The sequence below is a fragment of the Setaria italica genome, chromosome V (genome assembly GCF_000263155.2).
Source record: "Setaria italica strain Yugu1 chromosome V, Setaria_italica_v2.0, whole genome shotgun sequence".
Taxonomy (NCBI): domain Eukaryota; kingdom Viridiplantae; phylum Streptophyta; class Magnoliopsida; order Poales; family Poaceae; genus Setaria; species Setaria italica.
In genome coordinates this window covers 35,262,536-35,285,109 of record NC_028454.1, presented here as the reverse complement: position 1 = coordinate 35,285,109, position 22,574 = coordinate 35,262,536, and the positions used below count along the sequence as shown (strand labels likewise).

At 47.7% G+C, this 22,574-nt stretch overlaps 1 protein-coding gene across 1 annotated transcript in view; it reads right to left on the bottom strand.

The window, feature by feature from the left end:
• Positions 1-91: 91 nt before the first annotated feature.
• The window catches only part of LOC101764357 (tryptophan aminotransferase-related protein 3-like), a 24,078-nt gene continuing 1,595 nt past the window's right edge, over positions 92-22,574 (bottom strand). The window contains exons 2-5 of the mRNA XM_004969703.2: positions 1,468-1,774; positions 1,051-1,343; positions 676-962; positions 92-591 (exon numbers count right to left, since the gene is read on the bottom strand). Of these exons, the coding sequence (XP_004969760.1) occupies positions 368-591; positions 676-962; positions 1,051-1,343; positions 1,468-1,774 (1,111 nt within the window). The 3' untranslated portion in view covers positions 92-367. The remainder of the gene's footprint in view (positions 592-675; positions 963-1,050; positions 1,344-1,467; positions 1,775-22,574) is intronic.

The window sequence follows — 22,574 nt, the reverse complement described above, 5'->3', positions numbered from 1 at the left end:
TTTTCTTTCCTATATACTTACACTACATAATGATCTGAGCAGTGAGAGCAATCAACCCGTAGCTGATCATCTCTTGAATAATTTTTTCCAGTCATGCCCAACTATTCCCGCCAGCTCACGCTGAGAAACAATCAACTTTTTCCTTTTTTAAAAAAGAAACACCCAACTTCTAGTTGACCGTTCAAGTGATTTTGTAGAATAATCATCAACGCCTAGCTGATGATTTCCAGTATCTTATCGTGCCCGTTGAGAACTTGTGCTGTACCAATACTCAGCAGCTTATATCACGAGAAACAACAGCTCGGATTTGATCGCCCCGGTATAGTACTTGCCTTATCGGACCAATGAACTTCAGTGGCTATTACCGTCACATAGAGCTGAAACCGGGAGCGTCGTACCTCTCGGCATTGACAAGATCCGTGACCCTCTCCATGAGCGCTTCGAAGTCATCATCCGACTTGAGGAGGCTGATCCTCGTGTACCTGCTGCTAGCCTCGTTTAAGACGCCGGGACGCGTGTTGATCTTCGCCTTCAGCATGGCCTCATGGCAGTCTTCGTCTTCCTCCCTCTCGCACTTCACCCACGCGTAGGCTGCCCACCGAGTGCAGTAACAGGTTCAGTAACGTCGATAAGTGAGCTGCGATGTTAATGCCGATCAAAGCTGAGACGGCTCACCCGGCGATGGGTCTCTGATCCGCTTGAAGTAGGTGCAGTACGCGGGTGCCATCTTCTGGAGGGAGATGCGGCGGGAGCGCGACACGACGGCGTTGAGCCTGCGCCACCTGGTCCTCATCACGCCGTGCCCGAAGGCGAAGATGTCCTCCTCGCCGTGCAGGTTGGCGAGCATGACCTTGACGATCCCCAGCATCCGCAGCTGGGTGTCCCGGGACGCGCCCATGATGCTGTCCTGCACGTACTTGTTTGCCCTCTTGGCCACGTCCTGGTCCCTGATCAGCGCCCACCTGCGCAGCGCGCGCGCGCGCACGACATGCTCATGTCATTCTCCATGCGCAGAGCTGAGACGACGACTATGCAGTAGCGTGCAAGTACCCGAATCTGCTGCCGGCGTGCCCGGAGGGCTTGGACATGGTGAACATCATAACATCCTCGTCGGCCGGCGCCGGGATGTGCGTGAAGTGCGGCCAGTAGTAGGCGTGGTCGACGATCACCGCGGCCGAGCCGCCGAGGACGGGCTTGTAGAGCTGGGCGTCCGGGTTGTTGGGCGACGTGACGAACTCGATGAAGCCATCGGTGGAGTTCCGCGACGCGTTGCCCCACAGAGCCGTGGTCCCGCCCCATCTGTACTCGCGGCCGTCGAACATCTTCGTCTGTGTTCTGTAAGTCTGCAAAGTCGATCAATGGTTGAAACTTAACGATGACTTGTTTGATCCACCCCATCTATGATTCTCTTATGATTCTCTTATAGGCAATGTGCAGTGTAATACGAAAGAGAGGCCGCAGGCTGACCGGGTAATAAGGCGCGGTGGCGACCACGCGGGCCGGTGGCGAGGCGGCGTCGGCGTCCGGGGAGAGCGCGTGCACGAGCGCGTTGATAAGCTGTATGGAGCCGGCGGCGAAGACCACGTGCTTGTCGTCGACGACGGCGTTGCCGACGGCGCTGTGCAGGCGCCGGATCTGGCGCTCGAGCTCGACGGACTGGAACAGGCCGTGGCCGTCGGTGGTGGTGTAGCTCATGCGGTGCCACCCGGAGACCACCACGGCGCCGGCGGACGCGTGGCGCCGCCAGTACGGCTCCAGGAACAGCGGGTTCCCGCTGCGGCAATCATTGGACACACGACCAGCGTGAGCACTCAGCAGTCAGATAGTAGGCCTTATTTAGTTACCCAAAATTCCAACTTTGGCATTATAAAAAAGAAGATTTCCCATCACATGTACCGTAAGTTTGAATTAGAGGTAATAGGGGATTACTACTTTGAATTAGAGTTTGAAGTAGAAAGAAGGGGGATTGATGAGAATGGAGAGGAAAAAGACTATGATTGGAAGGGAGTTACATAAGGAGAGGGAGAAGGAGAAGACATGGAGGAGGATCTGATGCAGGATGACCCAGATTTGAACAGGGAGTTAAAGAGAAGGAAAACCAACAATGTGTCTAAAGAAAATGAAGGCAATAGGACAGAGGAGGTGCAAGAAGGACAGGGGTGGGTTGAGAAGGAATCATTAAGAGATAAAGTGCAAAGAATGAATGAGAGGGAGTTTAATATGTTCTTGAAGGAAGAGGCTGAGGAAATAATGGATAGAGCAGTAGATAAAACGTTGGATGACTTATCAAATCAAGTTATGAATGATAAAAATGAAGACCAGGAGGGGGAAAGTAGTTGGGAAGAAGCAGGGGAAACAGATGACTTGAAGAAGATGGCTGCAATTCATGAGGCTGTAATAACACCAACAAGGGCAAGTCCTAGATTGGCTAATTTAGGAGATGAGCACATCCTAACCAAGACAGAGAAGATTGCAGCCCGAAAGAATCTGGAGCTCAATGAAGGTAACACTGAGACTGAGCATTGCTTTCCATTTCTTTTGAATAATGCTGTTAGTAATGTTAGTCAATTAGGTGTTAGATTCAGAGAAAGTGAAAAGGATATGGAAAGGGTGGTAAAAGAAATTCTTTCAGTAGAGAACAGATTGTTAGATCAACATATAGATTTTGATAACCAAAGTGAAAAAAATCTGGATAGTGTTAAGGAGGATGAGGAGATAGAAGAAGTAGAAAGTAGAGAGATTCAGAATCTTTGTGGGGATTTGTTGGAAGAGATCTTTGATGAGGATAATAGCTACTTAGAACTTTATTCTAAGATTGGAAAACACAAGTCTGGTGCTAAGTCACAAAAGAAAAAGACTTGTAAGGTCAAAATTCCCAAACCTAATATTAGAATTGTTTCCAAATGAGAGGAATCTTCTGGAATAGCAGACTTGGCTAAAACAAGATTTCTCTTTGAAACATCTAAAGAGCAGAACTTAGTTTTCATTGCTCTTCTAGAGACAGGAAAAAGGGATTTTACCCAAGACACACTAAATAAGTTATGTGGGGGGAAAATTTTCATATGGCACTGGACTGAACCACATGGAAGATCAGGGGGTATCCTACTAGGAGTAGACCTTGACGAGTTAGACATAGGAAGTATTGATGAAGGAGATTTCTATGTGAAGTTTAGAGTAAGGACAAGAAAAGATAATTTTCATTTCGTCCTGGTGGCTGTCTATGGGGCAGCACAAACAGAATTTAAGGAAGCCTTCCTTACTGAACTAGTCCACACCTGCAGTAAAGAGGACTTACCCATTGTGCTTGGGGGTGATTTTAATATCATAAGAAACCCAAGTGAAAAAAATAATGAAAGGTATGAAGATAAATGGCCTTTTCTTTTTAATGCTATTATAGATAGCTTAAATTTAAAAGAGATACATATGTTAGGCAGGAAATATACATGGGATAATTCTTTAAAAACCCCAACTTATGAGAGGCTGGATAGAATTTTGGTCAGCACGGAATGGGAAGAAAAATTTCCTTTAGCCACGGTTGATGCATTGAGTAGGGAAATTTCAGATCATACACCTCTGCTGCTTAACACTAGACAAGAAGGGGGGAACATGAAGCAACCCATGTTCAAGTTTGAACTAAGATGGCTGTTGAGAAAAGACTTCTTCGAGTTAGTATCTGATGTGTGGAGCAAGGAAAGAAAAGGGTCCACTCCCCTTCAGAAAATGGCAAAACAAGATCAGAAGGCTAAGGCAATTCTTGAGAGGATGGGCAAAAAATATAAATGGGGACTACAAAAAAGAAAAACAAGAACTACTTGCAAGGGCAAATGAATTAGATAAAAAGGCAGAATCACAGCTGCTAAGTCAGCAAGAAAGTGATTTAAAGCAGTGCATTCAAGACAGACTAGTTCAGCTGCTGAGAGAAGAAGAAATAAAATGGTATTAAAGGGCTAAAAGAAACAAGATACTAAATGGAGATAATAATACTAAATATTTTCATATGGTAGCTAAGGGCAAGCACAGGAAAACTAGAATTTTCAGACTGGAACAGGAAGAAGGCATCATAGAAGGGGATGACAACCTCAAAAAGTACATATCTAAGTATTATAAAGGCTTATTTGGGTCTCAATCAAGGAGTATCTGTTCTATGAACGAATCCTTGACAGAGGACATCCCTCAAGTATCAAGAGAAGAAAATGAAATCCTGACTGAAAAGTTCACAGAAAAGGAGGTCAAAGAAGCTATTTTCCAAATGAAGCATAACAAAGCTCCGGGACTTGATGGATTCCCTGTGGAGTTCTACCAAGTATTCTGGAGTCTCATTAAAGATGACCTGATGGCCATGTTTGAAGAATTCCATAAAGGTAATCTACCATTATGCAGCTTAAATTTTGGGATAATAACTTTAATCCCAAAACTTAAGGAAGTAAAAATGATCCAACAGTATAGACCAATTTGCATGTTAAATGTCAGTTTCAAAATCTTCACAAAAGTGATGGCCAATAGATTTTCTGTGGTGGCTGATAAAGTCATTAGGCCATCCCAGACTGCATTTTTGCCAGGGAGGTATATTATGGAAGGGGTTGTCATACTTCATGAGACCATACACGAACTGAGTAGGAAAAAACAGGATGGAATTATTCTTAAATTGGACTTCGAGAAAGCCTATGACAAGGTTAACTGGCCTTTTCTTCAACAAGCGTTAAGAATGAAAGGGTTTTCAGCTAAATGGTGTAAATGGATAGAAAGTATAGTGAACGGAGGTAGTGTGGGGGTAAAGGTAAATGATGATATAGGACATTTCTTTCAAACAAAAAAGGACTTAGACAGGGAGACCCTTTATCTCCATTGCTATTTAATGTAGTAGCTGATATGTTGGCTGTGCTGATTACCAGAGCAAAAGATAACAACCAAATCAAGGGCCTAGTGCCCCATCTGGTAGATGGAGGATTATCTATCCTCCAATACGCAGATGACACAATTCTCTTCATGGAAAATGACTTAGAGCAGGCTAGAAATCTGAAATTGGTACTATGTACCTTTGAAAAGCTGTCAGGCCTCAAAATTAATTTCCACAAAAGCGAATTGTACTGTTTTGGGGAGGCAAAAGATCAAGCAGAAAGTTATGTGGACATCTTTGGATGCAAGGAAGGAGAGTTACCTTTCAAATACCTTGGAATCCCAATGATACGTCGCAGAATTACAAAGAAAGACTGGAAGATGGTTGAAGAAAGATTTCAGAAAAAGCTTTGAAGTTGGAAGGGCAAATTAATGTCAGTAGGAGGCAGGTTAGTGCTAATAAATTCATCCTCTCTAGTTTACCAATATTTATGATGTCCTTTTTTAGAATACCTAAAGGTGTTCTGAAAAGACTGGATTATTATAGATCTAGATTTTTCTGGCAAAGTGATGAACACAAAAAGAAATATAGGCTGGCCAAATGGAGTATCTTGTGTGCTCCTAAGAATGTAGGAGGATTGGGTATATCCAATCTGGAAGTTCTAAATAGATGCTTGCTAAGCAAGTGGTTATTTAAACTTGTAAATGTGGATGGAGTATGGCAAAAGCTTCTTAGAAGAAAATACTTAGTGAATAAGACCCTATCTCAAGTAATAAGGAAAAAGGGGGGTTCACACTTTTGGACCGGTCTCATGGAAATAAAGGACCAATTCTGGTCAATGGGAACTTTTGAGATACACAATGGGAAAAAGGCCAGATTTTGGGAAGATGTTTGGATTGGAAAGACAACTTTGAGGGAAAGATATGCATCTTTGTATAATATAGCCAGAAGGAAGGATGACACTGTGGCCAAAGTTTGTGGATCAGTCCCTCTGAATGTCTCTTTTAGAAGAGCATTAACAGGTCATAGATTAAATAAATGGCTAGAACTAGTGGCAGAGATTTCTATTCACAGTATAAATGAACAGGAGGATAGATTTATATGGAATATGAATAAAAAACAAAGTGTTCACAGTAAAGTCAATGTATAGGGAGATACTGCAAGAAGGAGTACCATCAAGGTGTGTGACTTGGAAACTAAAACTACCACTAAAAATCAAAGTCTTCCTATGGTATTTAAAAAAGGGGTGATTCTAACAAAGGACAATATTGCTAAGAGGAGATGGCAAGGAAGCACCAAGTGTTGCTTTTGTAATACAGAAGAGACAATACAACACCTTTTCTTTGACTGTCACCTTGCCAGATTCATTTGGAGCACAATATTCTTTTCGTTTCGGATTCAACCACCTGTTAGTGTCTCTAACTTGCTGGGCTCTTGGACTAGAGGGTATCCGTGACGACCGACCCCAATTCTCATGAGCTAATCTTAATCCGAGTTTACCATCCTCCTACCTCAGCTTCCCGAGTGAAGTGCTCAACCTCCAGTCCGGTCCCGACCCCTGAGATCTGACCCCTCTCCGCTGGTTCCCCGTTCCGACTCCGCCGACCCCAACTCACCCGCCGAATCTTTCTAAGTCTTCCCGCAACATCTCTCTCTCAATCTGAGCAGTGGACCAACCGAGACTGACCGGTGGACCCACAAAATCTTTCTCCCAGATCTCCCGCGGCGGACGCACTCGAGTAGCCTGCCCGCCTCAGAGCTTTCCCGCCGCGTGGCTCAACTTCTCCGACACCCGTCGCTCCGCCTCGTCGCCGGCCGCGACCGGATGGATATCCACCCTCTTCCCCAATTGCAGCGGAAGCCCTCTGCAACCCTTTCTGCAGCACCTCGTCTCCCGCGCCCATCATCACCCCACCGGACCCCCGGCTGCAGAGCCCGACACCTCCCGTCTTTTCCGCCGTTTCTCCACCGTCGCTCCGCCCCAGATGCGCTACGCAACGATTCCTCCTCTGCCAACCCATACCACGGCCGCGACAGCTCCTTTTCCAACCTGTCAGAGCCGCGCCCCCGACAATCTGTTGCTCCGCGCTCGCTCGTGCGACCGCAGCTGCCTGTCTTCTCACCTGTGCGCCCTCGCTTCTAGCGCCGTTTCCCCGGTCACTTCCATCAGATCCACCGCACGACGACGCCCGCCTCTGCCAAAACTCAACCACCGGCAAAACCGCGCCTGCGCCGCCCCGCCCCTGATGCCCAATGACCGCCGGTGTCATCCCTGAAGTCCTGCTCCGCCGCACCGCTGCTCAATCTCCGCCCCGGCAGAGCACTCGATCGCTTCTTCCCGGTCTTCGCGCCGCTCCTAACTTCTCTCTCTTCCGCGCAGCTATAAAAGGGAATGCCAGAGCTCCGCCGGAATCTATTTCGCCATCGCTGCCCTTCCGCCTTGCTCTCTGCTTCGTGCTCGCAGCGCTACCGCCTAAGTCCCGGAGGAACCCTCCTCTCCGCTCCACACCGCCATCCCCAATCCACCCAGCCACTTGCTTCTCCGTGCTGCGCAAGAGCTTGCTTGTGGTCCACAAGAAGCACCGCCGCCGCCGGAGCACCGCCGAACCTCGCCGCTGTCCAAAGCCTTAGTCCCTCCGCCCAAGTCTGCTTCTTCCCGACCCCAAGCTTACCTGTAAGACGAAGGTAAGCTGCCGACCCTTTTTCCACCTCGTCCGACCCCTTCTATCCACCTGACCCCTGTTCCGTCTCGCCCGACCCTATCTGTTTCGCCGACCTTTCTCCGCCTCGCCCGAGGGCTCGGTTGTATCCTTTTCCTAGACCCGAGGGTATATGTGTAAAGATGTGGGGACTTCTCAGCGTTAAGTCTGAGGACCCCCAGCACATCTATTCCTCTAGTCTAAGGGTCAGCTCATAAGTTTCCTTCCATCCGATCCTTTTTCCTTGTTCTTCTCCAACCCAAGTGAACTTCCCCACCTTTCTCCGTAACTATGCTACAAAGTTTCTGAGCTAGAACTTGCCAATGTTGCTGTTGAAATAACCGTCTAAGTACTAACCCTTGCATTGCATTTCGTGTAGAGTTACGTCTCGCCGACGGCTTCTACGAGCTGCACCCGGCGCCAGAAGACGAAGCTGCAGCAGAGCTCCCGCTTCCAGAAGCCGAATCCGCCCCCGTAGCAGACCCCTTTCCTTCCTCCTTGTTTGAAGGCAAGCCCCGGAGCATGAACCCCAGTTTTCCAAACTTGCGCATGCCTTCTGTATCTTGTTTGTGCATTTACGTATAGGAGTTGTTTGAAACCGTAGATGCATGACTTGGCTCCCTGATCTGAACACTAGCTGTTGGACCGAGTAGTTGCCATGCTTAATAGGAAGCGGTAAAAGCCGAGTGATTTCCTATCACTCGCGAGTTGTAGGAGTTGGCTGTTTCCTTTTTGTTACAACTATAAGGATGATGGACGGGGCAGGGTTTTGGTTAACTCTTTGGTGGTCGGCTGATCGCCCCGTCTGTCTATGAAACTTGTTAAGGCCCGACAGTGGTGGTGTTCGTGATCAAGTGTTTGAAGGTACTAACCTCATACTTATTATGGGATGAGGAAGCCGAGTACCGGATTGAATCTAGACGTGAGCGGTCGCCCCATTGTCCTTGGAACGGAGTTCCCCTGCGGTCGCACGTGGTGGCAAGTGTGGTCACAGAACGACAGAGGCCGGGTCTGTGGAACATTGCACCAAAGGAAATAGGCCCGACACGGGTTAGGGGATTGATGGGGAAGGCCGACACAGGAAGCGACCCTCGGTGGTGCGCGGATGTCGTGAGGTTAGGTTCACCATGCATGGTTAAAGAACTCGAATCGATTCGTCTGCCTCTCATAGTTTGAGACTGCTTGATCGCTATGCTACCCTGAGTAATAAAGGAATCTGATGATGACATGGTCTTGATGATGATATATATACCTTTTGGATGGTTCTATGTTTGCTTAGAGTAAGTGCTCATTTAGACCGGTTAATGAACCTAGAATCTGAGCTAAAACTTGAAAACAGGGATCTACATAGTGCTTTTGGCAACCAAACCCCTCAGCCAAAGAGCGTTGCATGTCTAGAAAGGTGGAGTAGCTTTACTCCCGTCGGTTAAGTCTTGTTGAGCTTAGTAGCTCAGCCTTGCTGTGGCTTTTCTTTTTCAGGTGAAGTTGCTGCTCCCGAGCCTTCTTCTGTTGGCACTTGGCCGCCCTAGCTCCCTCCGGGTTGGACGGTCGAGTGGGATCCCTCCTCGGACGGCGAGGAGAGGGATCACTGACGTCCTGGCTGGCCTCACCAGGGATGTCCGACCCCGACGAAGTAGCTTCCGCTCGTTTTTGCCTTCTTTTGTTTTCTTTTGAACCTTGTAAAACTCTGATATTTGTTTTATGGCCGAACTAAATGGTTAAGTTGGTTAACTCGGTGGACTTGTTGTATTCTCTGGAACCGCTCATCTTCGTGTGAGTTTGCTAACTCGGTCCTGTTCAAGTGGTTAAATCGGAGGAAATCTGACGGTATTTCGTGTTAACTTAGCTTAGGCATGAGTGTCGCGTGTTAGGTGACTTAACCATGTTTAAGCAAGCTAATCCGAAGTGGATCCGCCACAGCTGGTACCAGAGCTGGTTTAGCGAGACAGAGAACACAATAGGCCCTAATCACTTCTTTTAAATAAAAGCTGCAAGAAATCTTTTGAAAAATCTCGTACGATTGTTAAGGATGACTTTAGTATGAGAGGCCCTAGGGAATTTTGGGGTTGTTTTTAGGTGGCTAATACTTATTGGTTATCTTGCTAACCTACCAGCACTTCGCCACGTGTATCATACGTGTGCCGAGTCCGCATCACGAGTATGCGAGGGTTGATAGGGAGTTCTATTCAAAGGAACCTATCATCGCGGTTGTTTTGCTCACGTTTATCATACGTGCGCAGGTTCCGTATGTTAATCCATACGAGGGGTGGTATGGTTCGATTCCAACGAGCCTATCATCATGATTGTTCACCACGTCTATTATACGTGCGCTAATTCCGCATCACGAGTATGCGAAGGGTTATACGGTTCCATTCAAAGGGGACCTATTTCCACGGTTGTGTGCTGTCCATGCAGCCTTGAACGCATGGGTGCCATTTCTATAGTGAACGGTAATGTTTGGGGACGCTTTCATGGGTGCTGGCACGAAAGGTTCATGTGGTTGTGTTTTTCTGCAGGTACACTAACCGCGTTCGCTTAGGAGACGTTACTAGAACCGACTAGCTACTATAGGGAGAGACGTATTTGTTGCCTTGCCACCGGCACTAACTGCGTAAGACCAAGTTTTGGCAGTTGTTTTGGTTGAGAACGAGATAGGCCGTGCATGCGACATAAACTAAACTCTGTAAAGTCACCCTCCCCAAAGTAACCTTGCTCGGAAAGGCTCTTCTTCGGTTCTAAGGACTTCTAGTTTTCTTCCAGCTTGTGTTCGGTCAAATCCGAGTGCTTTTTCTGTCCGACCCCTCTTCTTAGAGTTCTATCTCATGTTGTCTTGGTTCTTGGTTCTAGATGGCCGCCCCCGGACATGTTCTGTACGGCGCCGATGGCATCTCCCATTCGACGTGCCTGCACTTCGAGGGTTTTCCCGCTATTCTGTGGGACACCTTGAAGTGGTTCGGTTATCAGTCTCCACCCTTGTATGTGGGACGGATGTACCTGGAGCACGGCGTCCAGAGGTGCAACGTGCAGGCAGTGGTACCTCCACCTCCCGTACGGCCCGAGTGGCCCCAGCTTGGAATCTCGACGTACGGCCACACGCTGGAAGATACATGGGAGTCAACTGCTCTACAGCTCCTCACTCAGTTTTGTCAGCTGCACCCGCTGGAGATCACCCTAGACCCAATCGGCCTGTTCCCTGCCAGGGATCGGCTAGACCCGGCGTGGCTCGACCGCGTCCACAACATCGAGGTGTTGGCCACATCCCACTCGATGGTCACCATCTCCACCAACGTCAGGTGCATGTCGGCCCTATATTGGCTGATTGAGCTACAAGGCCGAGCCATGGCGGTCTTGGCTCGGATCGCCGTCGACACTCAGGGACACCTCAACGCCGCCAAAAGAGACATGGTGGGACAGACCTATCAACTTATCCAAAGAGGCATCCAAATCCACGACATGCAAGACCGGATCTCCGAACTTAAGGGAGAAGTAGCCGATCCGGTGGACGGCATGATTGAGCTATCAGAAGAAAAGATGGAAGTAGAGATGGAGCTGGCAGTGGCTAATGCCCATCTGGACGAGCACCACGCCGAGCTCGACGACATGCATGCCCTTCAGATGCAGTTAGAAGAACAAGAAGACCCTGAGGAGGTCGAGGGAGCGACCAGCATGGATTTTGAGGATCACGACGCCCCTTCTCCAACTCACAGTGTTCCCTCGTAGATGGAGAGTTGTAGGGAGCTAATCTTTTTGTTGTACTCCTCGGCAACCTAAATTTTGGATAGCCATGTAATAGGTTAGCCTTGAGTTGAGTATTCCTTGTGTTTTAGGAACAACCATGTAAAGATCTCAGTTGAAATCAGGTCTTAGCTTGACCTTTGACTCCTTTGCAACACGTTTGGGATGCCAGACGGTGTGAGTTTGTGCTGTGACCACACACCCGTTTTCTGTGGGTCTGTCCAAAGTTTGGCCGACCCCGGGTCGCGAGATCGGAACGCGCCTGACCCCTTTTCTTGAGTTGTTCCTTCTAACCCGACCCCTTGGCCTAAGATCAGGTGTAATGGAACTCCTGGAATCTGGTTATGGTTCGCCCGAAGTCGTGTGCAGAGCTAAGATAGATGCTAGCTAAGATGGCAATGTGAAGTGTGTATCTCCCTTATAAGGCTGCGTGTTGCATTGTCGGCAAAAGTTGCATTGGAGGATTTAACTTGTGCGTTCCTATCTGTTAAGGAATACTTCTGAGTTTATGAAATTAATGGAACGTTGGCTCTTGCAGATGGCGCATCGCACCAGGTCCGGCTCTGTGCCCAGCAGCAGCGAGCAAAGACAGGATCTTCCCCCGCCCCCACCCCCGTCTCCGCTGGAGGCGATCTTAGCGGCTCAAACCGAGTTGCTGAGGTATCTTGTACAGGGGCAACAACAGCAGCAGCCCCATGGTGGAAGAGCTCAGCAGCAACCTCATGTTGCTCGCTATGAGGACTTCTTGGGGACGCAGCCCCCTTTGTTCCAGAAGACGCAAGACCCGCTTGACGCAGACGCCTGGGTTCGCAGCATCGAATCCAAGTTCGAGCTTCTCACCGCCCAGTGCCCCGACCACAACAAGACCCGATTTGTAGCTCAACAGCTACGTGGTTCCACCCGGCTCTGGTGGGATCACTACCATGCCATGTTGTCGGCCGACCATATCGTCAGCTGGAACGAGTTCAAGACAGCGTTCAGAGGGCATCACATCCCGGAAGGTCTCCTGGAGCGCAAGCTTAATGAGTTCCTGGCTCTTACCCAGGGAAACCAAGATGTCCTGCACTACGCTCAAGCTTTCAATGACCTGTGCCGTTATGCCGGCTATCATACGGACACAGACGAGAAGAAGCAGGACAGATTCGGTCGAGGGCTAAGTTTGGAGCTCAGAGAGAGGTTAAACCCCATAAAGGTGGACACCTATAACGAGCTGGTCAACTTGGCCATCTCACAAGAGGATTGCATGCAGGCTCTCAAAGCCGACCAGAAGAGGAAGGCCTTCGTGGCATTTCCAAGCCAGCCCGCTCGAAGGTTCCGGATGGTTCCTCCACAGGCGCCCAGCCAACCTTAGCAGTCGGGAAGATGGGTTGCCCGACCTCCGCCAGTGACAGCACCTCGTTTTCTTGGTTTCCAACCACAGGCGCCCCGGCCGACCTTGCAGCCACCACAGTGTCCTGCAACGGGTAACCGCTGCTTCACCTGCAGCAATGAAGTTCATTTCGCTAAGGACTGCCCCAGGAATAGAAGTCAGCAGCCTGGCCAAAACTCCATGACAAACAGAGGAAGAAGGCCCAAGGTGCAAGTTCGACAAGGACGGCTCAACTACACCAGCTTAACCGAACTCCCCGAAGGTGCGCCAGTAATGACGGGTACTTTCCTTGTCTTAAATCAAGCTGTTGTTGTTTTGTTTGATTCGGGAGCCTCCCATAGTTTCATTGGGAGTATGACTAGAGAAAGGTGTGGGCTAAGTGTTGGCCACACTAAAGGATCCTATGTGATCTCCACTCCTAGAAGGAAGATAGCCTCAGACCAGATCGTTACTCTTGTACCTATCCAGCTAGGCCAGACCCTTTTTAAGGAAAATCTCATCATCTTTGACCTGGAAGGGATAGATATCATCCTTGGGATGGATTGGATGACCAGACACCGAGTGGTTCTAGACACAGCTACCCGAACCCTCCACATCAACTCACCCTTTATGGCAGTTCTACCCTACCCTTGAAACCCCCTAAGTCCGCACTCCCCTGTGCGTACCCTCTATCAGAAACCCGGCTAGAAAACCTTCCAGTTGTCTGTGAGTACCCGGATGTGTTTCCAAAAGACTTGCCCGGCATGCCACCCGATAGAGATGTGGAGTTTTCAATAGAGTTGATTCCCGGCACCGCTCCAATATCCAAGAGACCCTATCGGATGCCACCCGCTGAGCTGGCCGAGTTGAAGACCCAGCTGCATGATCTGTTGGAAAAAGGCTTCATCCGACCCAGTGCATCACCCTGGGGTTGCCCGGCCCTGTTCGTGAAGAAGAAGGACGGGAGCCTACGCATGTGTGTGGACTACCGACCCCTCAATGCGGTGACTGTCAAGAACAAGTACCCACTTCCACGCATCGATGTCTTGTTTGATCAGTTAGCTGGAGCAAAAGTGTTCTCCAAGATCGACCTTCGTTTCGGTTATCACCAAATCAAGATCCGACTCTGCGACATTCCCAAGACTGCCTTCTCCACAAGATATGGACTCTACGAGTACTTGGTCATGTCTTTTGGACTCACCAATGCACCCGCCTATTTCATGTATCTCATGAATTCGGTGTTCATGCCCGAGTTGGATAAGTTTGTGGTGGTGTTCATTGATGATATCCTAGTGTACTCGAAGAACGAAGAAGAACATGCCGATCATCTTCATGTAGTTCTCCAACGGCTGAGAGATCATCAGCTCTATGCCAAGTTCTCCAAGTGTGAATTTTGGTTAGATAGTGTCAAGTTTTTGGGACACACTATCTCCCGGAATGGCATAGCCGTCGACCTCAGTAAGGTACAGGAAGTCATGGACTGGAAGCCTCCCGCCTCAGTGCACCAGATCCGCAGTTTCCTTGGACTAGCAGGCTACTATCGGCGTTTCATACCGGATTTCTCCAAAATAGCTAAGCCAATGACTGAGTTGCTGAAGAAAGAGGTCAGATTTGTGTGAAGCGACAAGTGTAAAGAAGCCTTCGAGACCTTGAAGCACCTGCTGACCACAGCCCCAGTTTTGGCTCAACCCGACCCCTCTAGGCCGTTTGACGTGTACTGTGACGCCTCTGGCACTGGACTTGGGTGTGTTCTTATGCAAGACAACCGAGCCATTGCCTATGCCTCCCGGGCGTTACGACCTCATGAGCTGAACTACCCGACCCATGATCTTGAGTTGGCAGCAGTGATTCATGCCTTAAAGATATGGAGACACTATCTGATGGGCACCCACTGCAACATCTACACCGACCACAAGAGCCTCAAGTACATCTTCACCCAAGCCGACCTCAACATGCGCCAAAGAAGATGGTTGGAGTTGATAAAGGACTATGATTTGGAAGTGCACTATCACCCCGGCAAGGCCAATATGGTGGCCGATGCCCTTAGCCGCAAGAACTGTTGCAACTGTTTGTCGGCAACAACCTTCACCGAGACACTGTGTCACGAGATGGGAGAGCTCAATTGGGAAGTTGTTTCCCATGGAACCCTCGGCCACATATCTCTTGAGTCTGTTTTGGAAGACCAAATCGGGTCAGCCCAGTTAGAAGATGAAGAAGTAAGGCGGATCATGAGGAAGATTTCCTTGAAGGATGAAGGGTATAAGCAGTTTTGACAGGATAAGACTGGGAAAGTGTATTATGGAAACCGACTGGTTGTACCAGCCGACCCCAGTTTGAGGAAGCAAATCCTAGATGAAGCTCATCTCTCCAAGTTCTCAATCCATCCTGGCAGCAATAAGATGTACCAGGATCTCCGTCAAACCTTCTGGTGGAGTGGAATGAAACGAGAAATTGCCCGATATGTTTGAGAGTGTGACACCTGCCAACGCGTCAAGGCCAGTCATCTAAAGATAGCAGGTACCCTACAGTCCCTACCCATTCCCGCTTGGAAATGGGAAGACATCAGCATGGATTTTATTGTTGGACTGCCCCTTTCATCGCAGCGACATGATTCCATTTGGGTTATAGTGGACCGCCTGACCAAGTCTGCCCACTTCCTTCCTGTCCACACCCACACGGCCAAGAAGTATGCGGAGTTGTATCTTGACCGCATAGTTTCCCTACACGGTGTGCCTAGGACGATCATCTCTGATCGAGGAGTTCAGTTTGTAGCACGTTTTTGGGAACAGTTACAAGCAACCATGGGCACCAAGCTCATCCGTAGCTCAACCTATCATCCTCAAACTGACGGTCAAACCGAGAGAGTTAATCAGATCCTTGAACACATGTTGAGAGCTTGTGTCATCCATTACGACAAAAATTGGGACAAGTGCCTACCATTGGCAGAGTTCTCATATAACAATAGCTACCAAGCTATCTTGAAGATGGCACCGTTTGAAGCCTTGTATGGTCGAAGATGCCGGACACCATTGAATTGGTCCCAAGCTGGAGAAAGATAAACCTATGGTCCTGACTTAGTGGTAGACGCTGAGGAGCAAGTGAAGGTAATTCAGGCAAACCTCAAGGCTGCCGAATCTTGACAGAAGAGCTACTCCGATAGAAGGAGAAGACCCCTGCAGTTCGACATTGGTGATCATGTGTATCTTCGGATCTCCCCGACAAAAGGAGTGCAACGGTTTGGAGTAAAAGGGAAATTGGCTCCCCGTTACATTGGCCCATATGAGATCGTGGAAATTTGTGGACCAGTTGCCTATCGGATCCAACTCCCAGAACAGCTCTCGGCCATACATGATGTTTTCCATGTGTCTCAACTGAAGAAATGTGTCCAAGTCCCAACCGAGGTCTTAGAGTAGGAGCAGCTTCAGATCGAGCCCGACCTAACCTATGCCGAGTACCCGGCCAAGGCTCTTGACCAGAAGAAGAGGCGCACCCGACGCCAAGTGGTTAAAATGTACAAGATCCTCTGGAGAAACCACACGGAGGATGAAGCTACATGGGAGACAAAAGAGTACTTGAACAAGCTTTTCCAGGTTTCCTCCCCAAACAAGGAGGTAAGGACTGCACACCCCCACCGGTTACTTCTACATCCAAATCTCGGGACGAGATTTTTTTTAAGGAGGGTAGGCTGTGACGACTGACCCCAATTCTCATGAGCTAATCTTAATCCGAGTTTCCCATCCCCCTACCTCAGCTTCCCGAGTGAAGTGCTCAACCTCCAGTCCGGTCCCGACCCCTGAGATCCGACCCCTCTCCGCTGGTTCCCCGTTCCGACCCCGCCGACCCCAACTCACCCGCCGAATCCTTCTAAGTCTTCCCGCAACATCTCTCTCTCAATCTGAGCAGTGGACCAACCGAGACTGACCGGTGGACCCACAAAATCTTTCTCCCAGATCTTCCGCGGCAGACGCACTCGAGTAGCCTACCCGCCTCAAAGCTTCCCCGCCGCGTGGCTCAACTTCTCCGACACCCGTCGCTCCGCCTCGTCGCCGGCCGCGACTAGATGGATATCCGCGCCCCCTTCCCCAATCGCAGCGGAAGCCCTCTGCAACCCTTTCTGCAGCACCTCTCCTCCCGCGCCCATCATCACCCCGCTAGACCCCCGGCTGCAGAGCCCGACGCCTCCCGTCTTTTCCGCCGTTTCTCCACCGTCGCTCCGCCCCAGATGCGCTACGCAACGATTCCTCCTCTGCCAACCCATACCACGGCCGCGACAGCTCCTTTTCCGCCCTGTCAGAGCCGCGCCCCCGACAATCTGTTGCTCCGCGCTCGCTCGTGCGACCGCAGCTGCCTGTCTTCTCACCTGTGCGCCCTCGCTTCTAGCGCCGTTTCCCCGGTCACTTCCATCAGATCCACCGCACGACGACGCCCGCCTCTGCCAAATCTCAACCACCGGCAAAACCGCGCCTGCGCCGCCCCGCCCCTGATGCCCAATGACCGCCGGTGTCATCCCTGAAGTCCTGCTCCGCCGCACCGCTGCTCAATCTCCGCCCCGGCAGAGCACTCGATCGCTTCTTCCCGGTCTTCGCGCCGCTCCTAACTTCTCTCTCTTCCGCGCAGCTATAAAAGGGAATGCCAGAGCTCCGCCGGAATCTATTTCGCCATCGCTGCCCTTCCGCCTTGCTCTCTGCTTCGTGCTCGCAGCGCTACCGCCTAAGTCCCGGAGGAACCCTCCTCTTCGCTCCACACCGCCATCCCCAATCCACCCAGCCACTTGCTTCTCCGTGCTGCGCAAGAGCTTGCTTGTGGTCCACAAGAAGCACCGCCGCCGCCGGAGCACCGCCGGACCTCGCCGCTGTCCAAAGCCTTAGTCCCTCCGCCCAAGTCTGCTTCTTCCCGACCCCAAGCTTCACCTGTAAGACGAAGGTAAGCTGCCGACCCTTTTTCCGCCTCGTCCGACCCCTTCTATCCGCCTGACCCCTGTTCCGTCTCGCCCGACCCTATCTGTTTCGCCGACCTTTCTCCGCCTCGCCCGAGGGCTCGGCTGTATCCTTTTCCTAGACCCGAGGGTATATGTGTAAAGATGTGGGGACTTCTCAGCGTTAAGTCTGAGGACCCCCAGCATATCTATTCCTCTAGTCTAAGGGTCAGCTCATAAGTTTCCTTCCATCCGACCCTTTTACCTTGTTCTTCTCCAACCCAAGCGAACTTTCCCACCTTTCTCCGTAACTATGCTACAAAGTTTCTGAGCTAGAACTTGCCAGTGTTGCTGTTGAAATAACCGTCTAAGTACTAACCCTTACATTGCATTTCGTGTAGAGTTACGTCTCGTCGACGGCTTCTACGAGCTGCACCCGGCGCCAGAAGACGAAGCTGCAGCAGAGCTCCCGCTTCCAGAAGCCGAAGCCACCCACGCAGCAGACCCCTTTCCTTCCTCCTTGTTTGAAGGCAAGCCCCGGAGCATGAACCCCAGTTTTCCAAACTTGCGCATGCCTTCTGTATCTTGTTTGTGCATTTACGTATAGGAGTTGTTTGAAACCGTAGATGCATGACTTGGCTCCCTGATCTGAACACTAGCTGTTGGACCGAGTAGTTGCCATGCTTAATAGGAAGCGGTAAAAGCCGAGTGATTTCCTATCACTCGCGAGTTGTAGGAGTTGGCTGTTTCCTTTTTGTTACAACTATAAGGACGATGGACGGGGCAGGGTTTTGGTTAACTCTTTGGTGGTCGGCTGATCGCCCCGTCTGTCTATGAAACTTGTTAAGGCCCGACAGTGGTGGTGTTCGTGATCAAGTGTTTGAAGGTACTAACCTCATACTTATTATGGGATGAGAAAGCCGAGTACCGGATTGAACCTAGACGTGAGTGGTCGCCCCATTGTCCTTGGAACGGAGTTCCCCTACGGTCGCACGTGGTGGCAAGTGTGGTCACAGAACGGCAGAGGTCGGGTCTGTGGAACATTGCACCAAAGGAAATGGGCCTGACACGGGTTAGGGGATTGATGGGGAAGGCCGACACAGGAAGCGACCCTCGGTGGTGCGCGGATGTCGTGAGGTTAGGTTCACCATGCATGGTTAAAGAACTCGAATCGATTCGTCTGCCTCTCACAGTTTGAGACTGCTTGATCGCTATGCTACCCTGAGTAATAAAGGAATCTGATGATGACATGGTCTTGATGATGATATATATACCTTTTGGATGGTTCTATGTTTGCTTAGAGTAAGTGCTCATTTAGACCGGTTAATGAACCTAGAATCTGAGCTAAAACTTGAAAACAGGGATCTACATAGTGCTTTTGGCAACCAAACCCCTCAGCCAAAGAGCCTTGCATGTCTAGAAAGGTGGAGTAGCTTTACTCCCGTCGGTTAAGTCTTGTTGAGCTTAGTAGATCAGCCTTGTTGTGGCTTTTCTTTTTCAGGTAAAGTTGCTGCTCCCGAGCCTTCTTCTGTTGGCACTTGGCCGCCCCAGCTCCCTCCGGGTTGGACGGTCGAGTGGGATCCCTCCTCGAACGGCGAGGAGAGGGATCACTGACGTCCTGGCTGGCCTCACCAGGCATGTCCGACCCCGGCGAAGTAGCTTCCGCTTGTTTTTGCCTTCTGTTGTTTTCTTTTGAACCTTGTAAAACTCTGATGTTTGTTTTATGGCCGAACTAAATGGTTAAGTTGGTTAACTCGGTGGACTTGTTGTATTCTCTGGAACCGCTCATCTTCGTGTGAGTTTGCTAACTCGGTCCTGTTCAAGTGGTTAAATCGGAGGAAATCCGACAGCATTTCGTGTTAACTTGGCTTAGGCATGAGTGTCGCGTGTTAGGTGACTTAACCATGTTTAAGCAAGCTAATCCGAAGTGGATCCGCCACAGTATCCTCAAAAAATTAGGAGCCAGATGATTGTAGGAGCTACGGCACTTTGCTGGGCATTATGGTTGAATAGAAATGATGTACTGTTCAAAGGCACAATCACTAACTCCTTTTTGCAGGTAATTTTTAGAGGGACATATTGGACAAGAACATGGGCGGTACTATCAAAGGAGGAAGAGAAAATTGATCTGAGGAAAAAGTGCAGCAGGCTTGAAGTAACTACTATGGAGTTCTTCAACAAGTATGGCTGGAACTTTAGGAGGCGAATTCTTCAATAGCTGCGAGTCAGTTTAGTAGTTGCAGAGATGTTTTAGAACTCTGAGTGTTGTTTGGAGGGTTTTGCCAGTTCTTTATTTTGGTATGATCTTTGAGTCCTAGCTTAAAAGCTGTGTTTCAGGAGGGGGAGATTCCCCCTGCTGGTCTGTTAAGTCTATGTATTTTTGGCTGTAGGCATTCATTCGTGGATGACCAAGGCCGGATGATTTTTTCCTTAATCTAAAAAAAAAATAGAGTACTGAATGTAGACGAAATCAAAAACTAATTGCACAGTTTGGTTGTACTTTGCGAGACGAATCTTTTGAACCTAATTAGTTAATATTTGGACAATAATTCACAAATACAAACGAAACGCTACAGTATGCTATAGTGCTAGCGTAGTGATTTTGGTTGTCCAAAATCGGGCAACTAAACATGCCCTAAAATAAAGCAACTAGGCACGCAGGGCGTCACGTTTTGCGATGCGGCCAACCATGAATAGTTCCACACTTCCACACGACGGCTAGACCTGCAGTTGACAGAAAACGGCCGTTCACCTTCGCCCACTCTCCTGCTGGCTGCTGAGACAATCCCAGGGAGCAGTAAAAGGTACGGACGATTGGTAATCGTCTAATCGATGAGGTCAGGAGCCACGCCTCAAGATAGGAATCTTACTGTCTTATCTTACTATTACTAATTAGAGGCTTCTTTTGAGGCCTCCAGGTAAAGCCACCAAGGATTCCTAGGTGGACAGTCTAGAAAAAGAGAGAAATTCTAGAAATTCTCACAAAAAAGCAAAACATCCGACCATCAATCGATATATTGAAATCATCATAACCTTTGGATCTATTATGTTTTTCTAAACAATTACCCACCTATGCCATTATGTAAATAGCCTAAAGTAACCCCCTAAATCTACAAATAAATTACCCACCTCTGCCATTATATAAAATAAACTAAAGTAACCCCCTAATCTTCATCCAAATTACCCACTTATGCCATTATAAATAATATTTAAAATAACCCCTAATTTGCAATTGAATTGCCTACCACTGTTACTTAAAAAACTTAAAGGAACCCCTTAAATTTGCATCTATATTACCCAAACGTGCCATTATAAAAAATAACATAGGGTAACCCTTCGTTTGAATCAAATAACCTTGATTAAAAATATACAACAATATATGATTCTAAATTTTCTATATCTTTCACTATTGGTATACGATATAATAATTAAGATCTATACGCATGATGTGTGTCACCATTTATAAGGATATAAAGTGATGAGAATATAGATTTCTATTCTAAAATTGTATCTCAAACATAGAGTTCATTAAGCAAATTCAAGCGCATACCTGCGATGCAAAGTGAAAAGTTAAAGATTATAAATGTGGTTGAAAATATTATAGAGTAATTACTAACCATTTATAAGGATATAAGGTGATGAGAATATAGATTTCTATGCTAAAATTGTATCTCAGACTTAGGATTCATTAAACAAATTTAAGCGTATACCTGCGATGCAAAGTGAAAAGTTAAAGATTATAAATGTGGTTGAAAATATTATAGGGTAATTACTAACTAAAATCTATCACAATTGGACGAAGATATTAAGTATATATCTACGTAAGTATTGTGTTCGAATATTTAACAAACGAGAGGTAGCTTATGGTAATAGTTTTGTAGCAATGTAGTCTCATTTTTTTCCATTGGAGACTCCGCATTAGTTCCCACGAGACAAGCTAGAAAAAAGGGATAAATTCTTATAAAAATTAAAAACATCAAACACCAATCTTGTAAACTCTAATAATCATAGCCATTGATCTATTATATTTTCTAAAAAGTTACCCTCCACTGTCATTGTGAAAATATTCAAAAATGAGCTCTAAACCTATATCTAAATTACCGAGATCAACTATTATAAAAAATAATCTAAAGTAACCCATAATCTTCATCCAATTTACTAATACACATCATTATAAAGCATAACTTAAAATGTCATTATAAAATTTTATCTATGTTATCCACATGTGTCGTTATTAAAAATAACCTAAAGTAAACACCTAAATATTAATCTAATTATCTTCATGTGTATGATACAGAAATGTCATTGTTAATATATGATTCCAAATTACCTATTTATGTCATTGTTAATATAAAAATACTAAGTTAAAGTATATACACATGATGAGTGCCACCATTTAGACCATTTATACATGTAGGTGAGGAATCGATGAAACATATTGATTTCTATGCTAAACATAATGTATGGAGGATTGGAGGTGTGATACAAAATGAAATAAGTATGAATATGGATGAAAATGTGCATAGAGTAATTATTAATTAAAAATCAATTACAACTGGATAAAAATAGGTACATATCTATATAAGTATTATGTTGAAGTATTGAAAAATAAGAGAGTAGTAGGTAAACAATTTTGATTATTAGTTAGAAGTTTAATTTTTAAATAATTTTCAAATACAATAGTTTCTAAAAACATTAGCCCGTGCAGGAGCACGGGTTGATGGACTAGTATAGGTTAATCGGCTCATCTCCATGGCGGGGCTAGGATTAGGCATGATTGCTTCCCAATGGAACATTAAGGGTCCGTTTGGTTACTTTTGCTTATTTTTAGCACGTGTCACATCGAATGTTTAGATACTAATTAGGAAAATCAAGACTACACAGTTTACAATATTCGATGGTGAGAAAGGTTGATCCACTTAAACGTGGCACCAAGCCTGCTAAAGAACACTATGAGTTGCTGCGAGACACCGAGGTAGATGTGATACTTAATGTCCATGGCGCATCTGACCTCAGATCAGATCTGATCTCACTGATCCA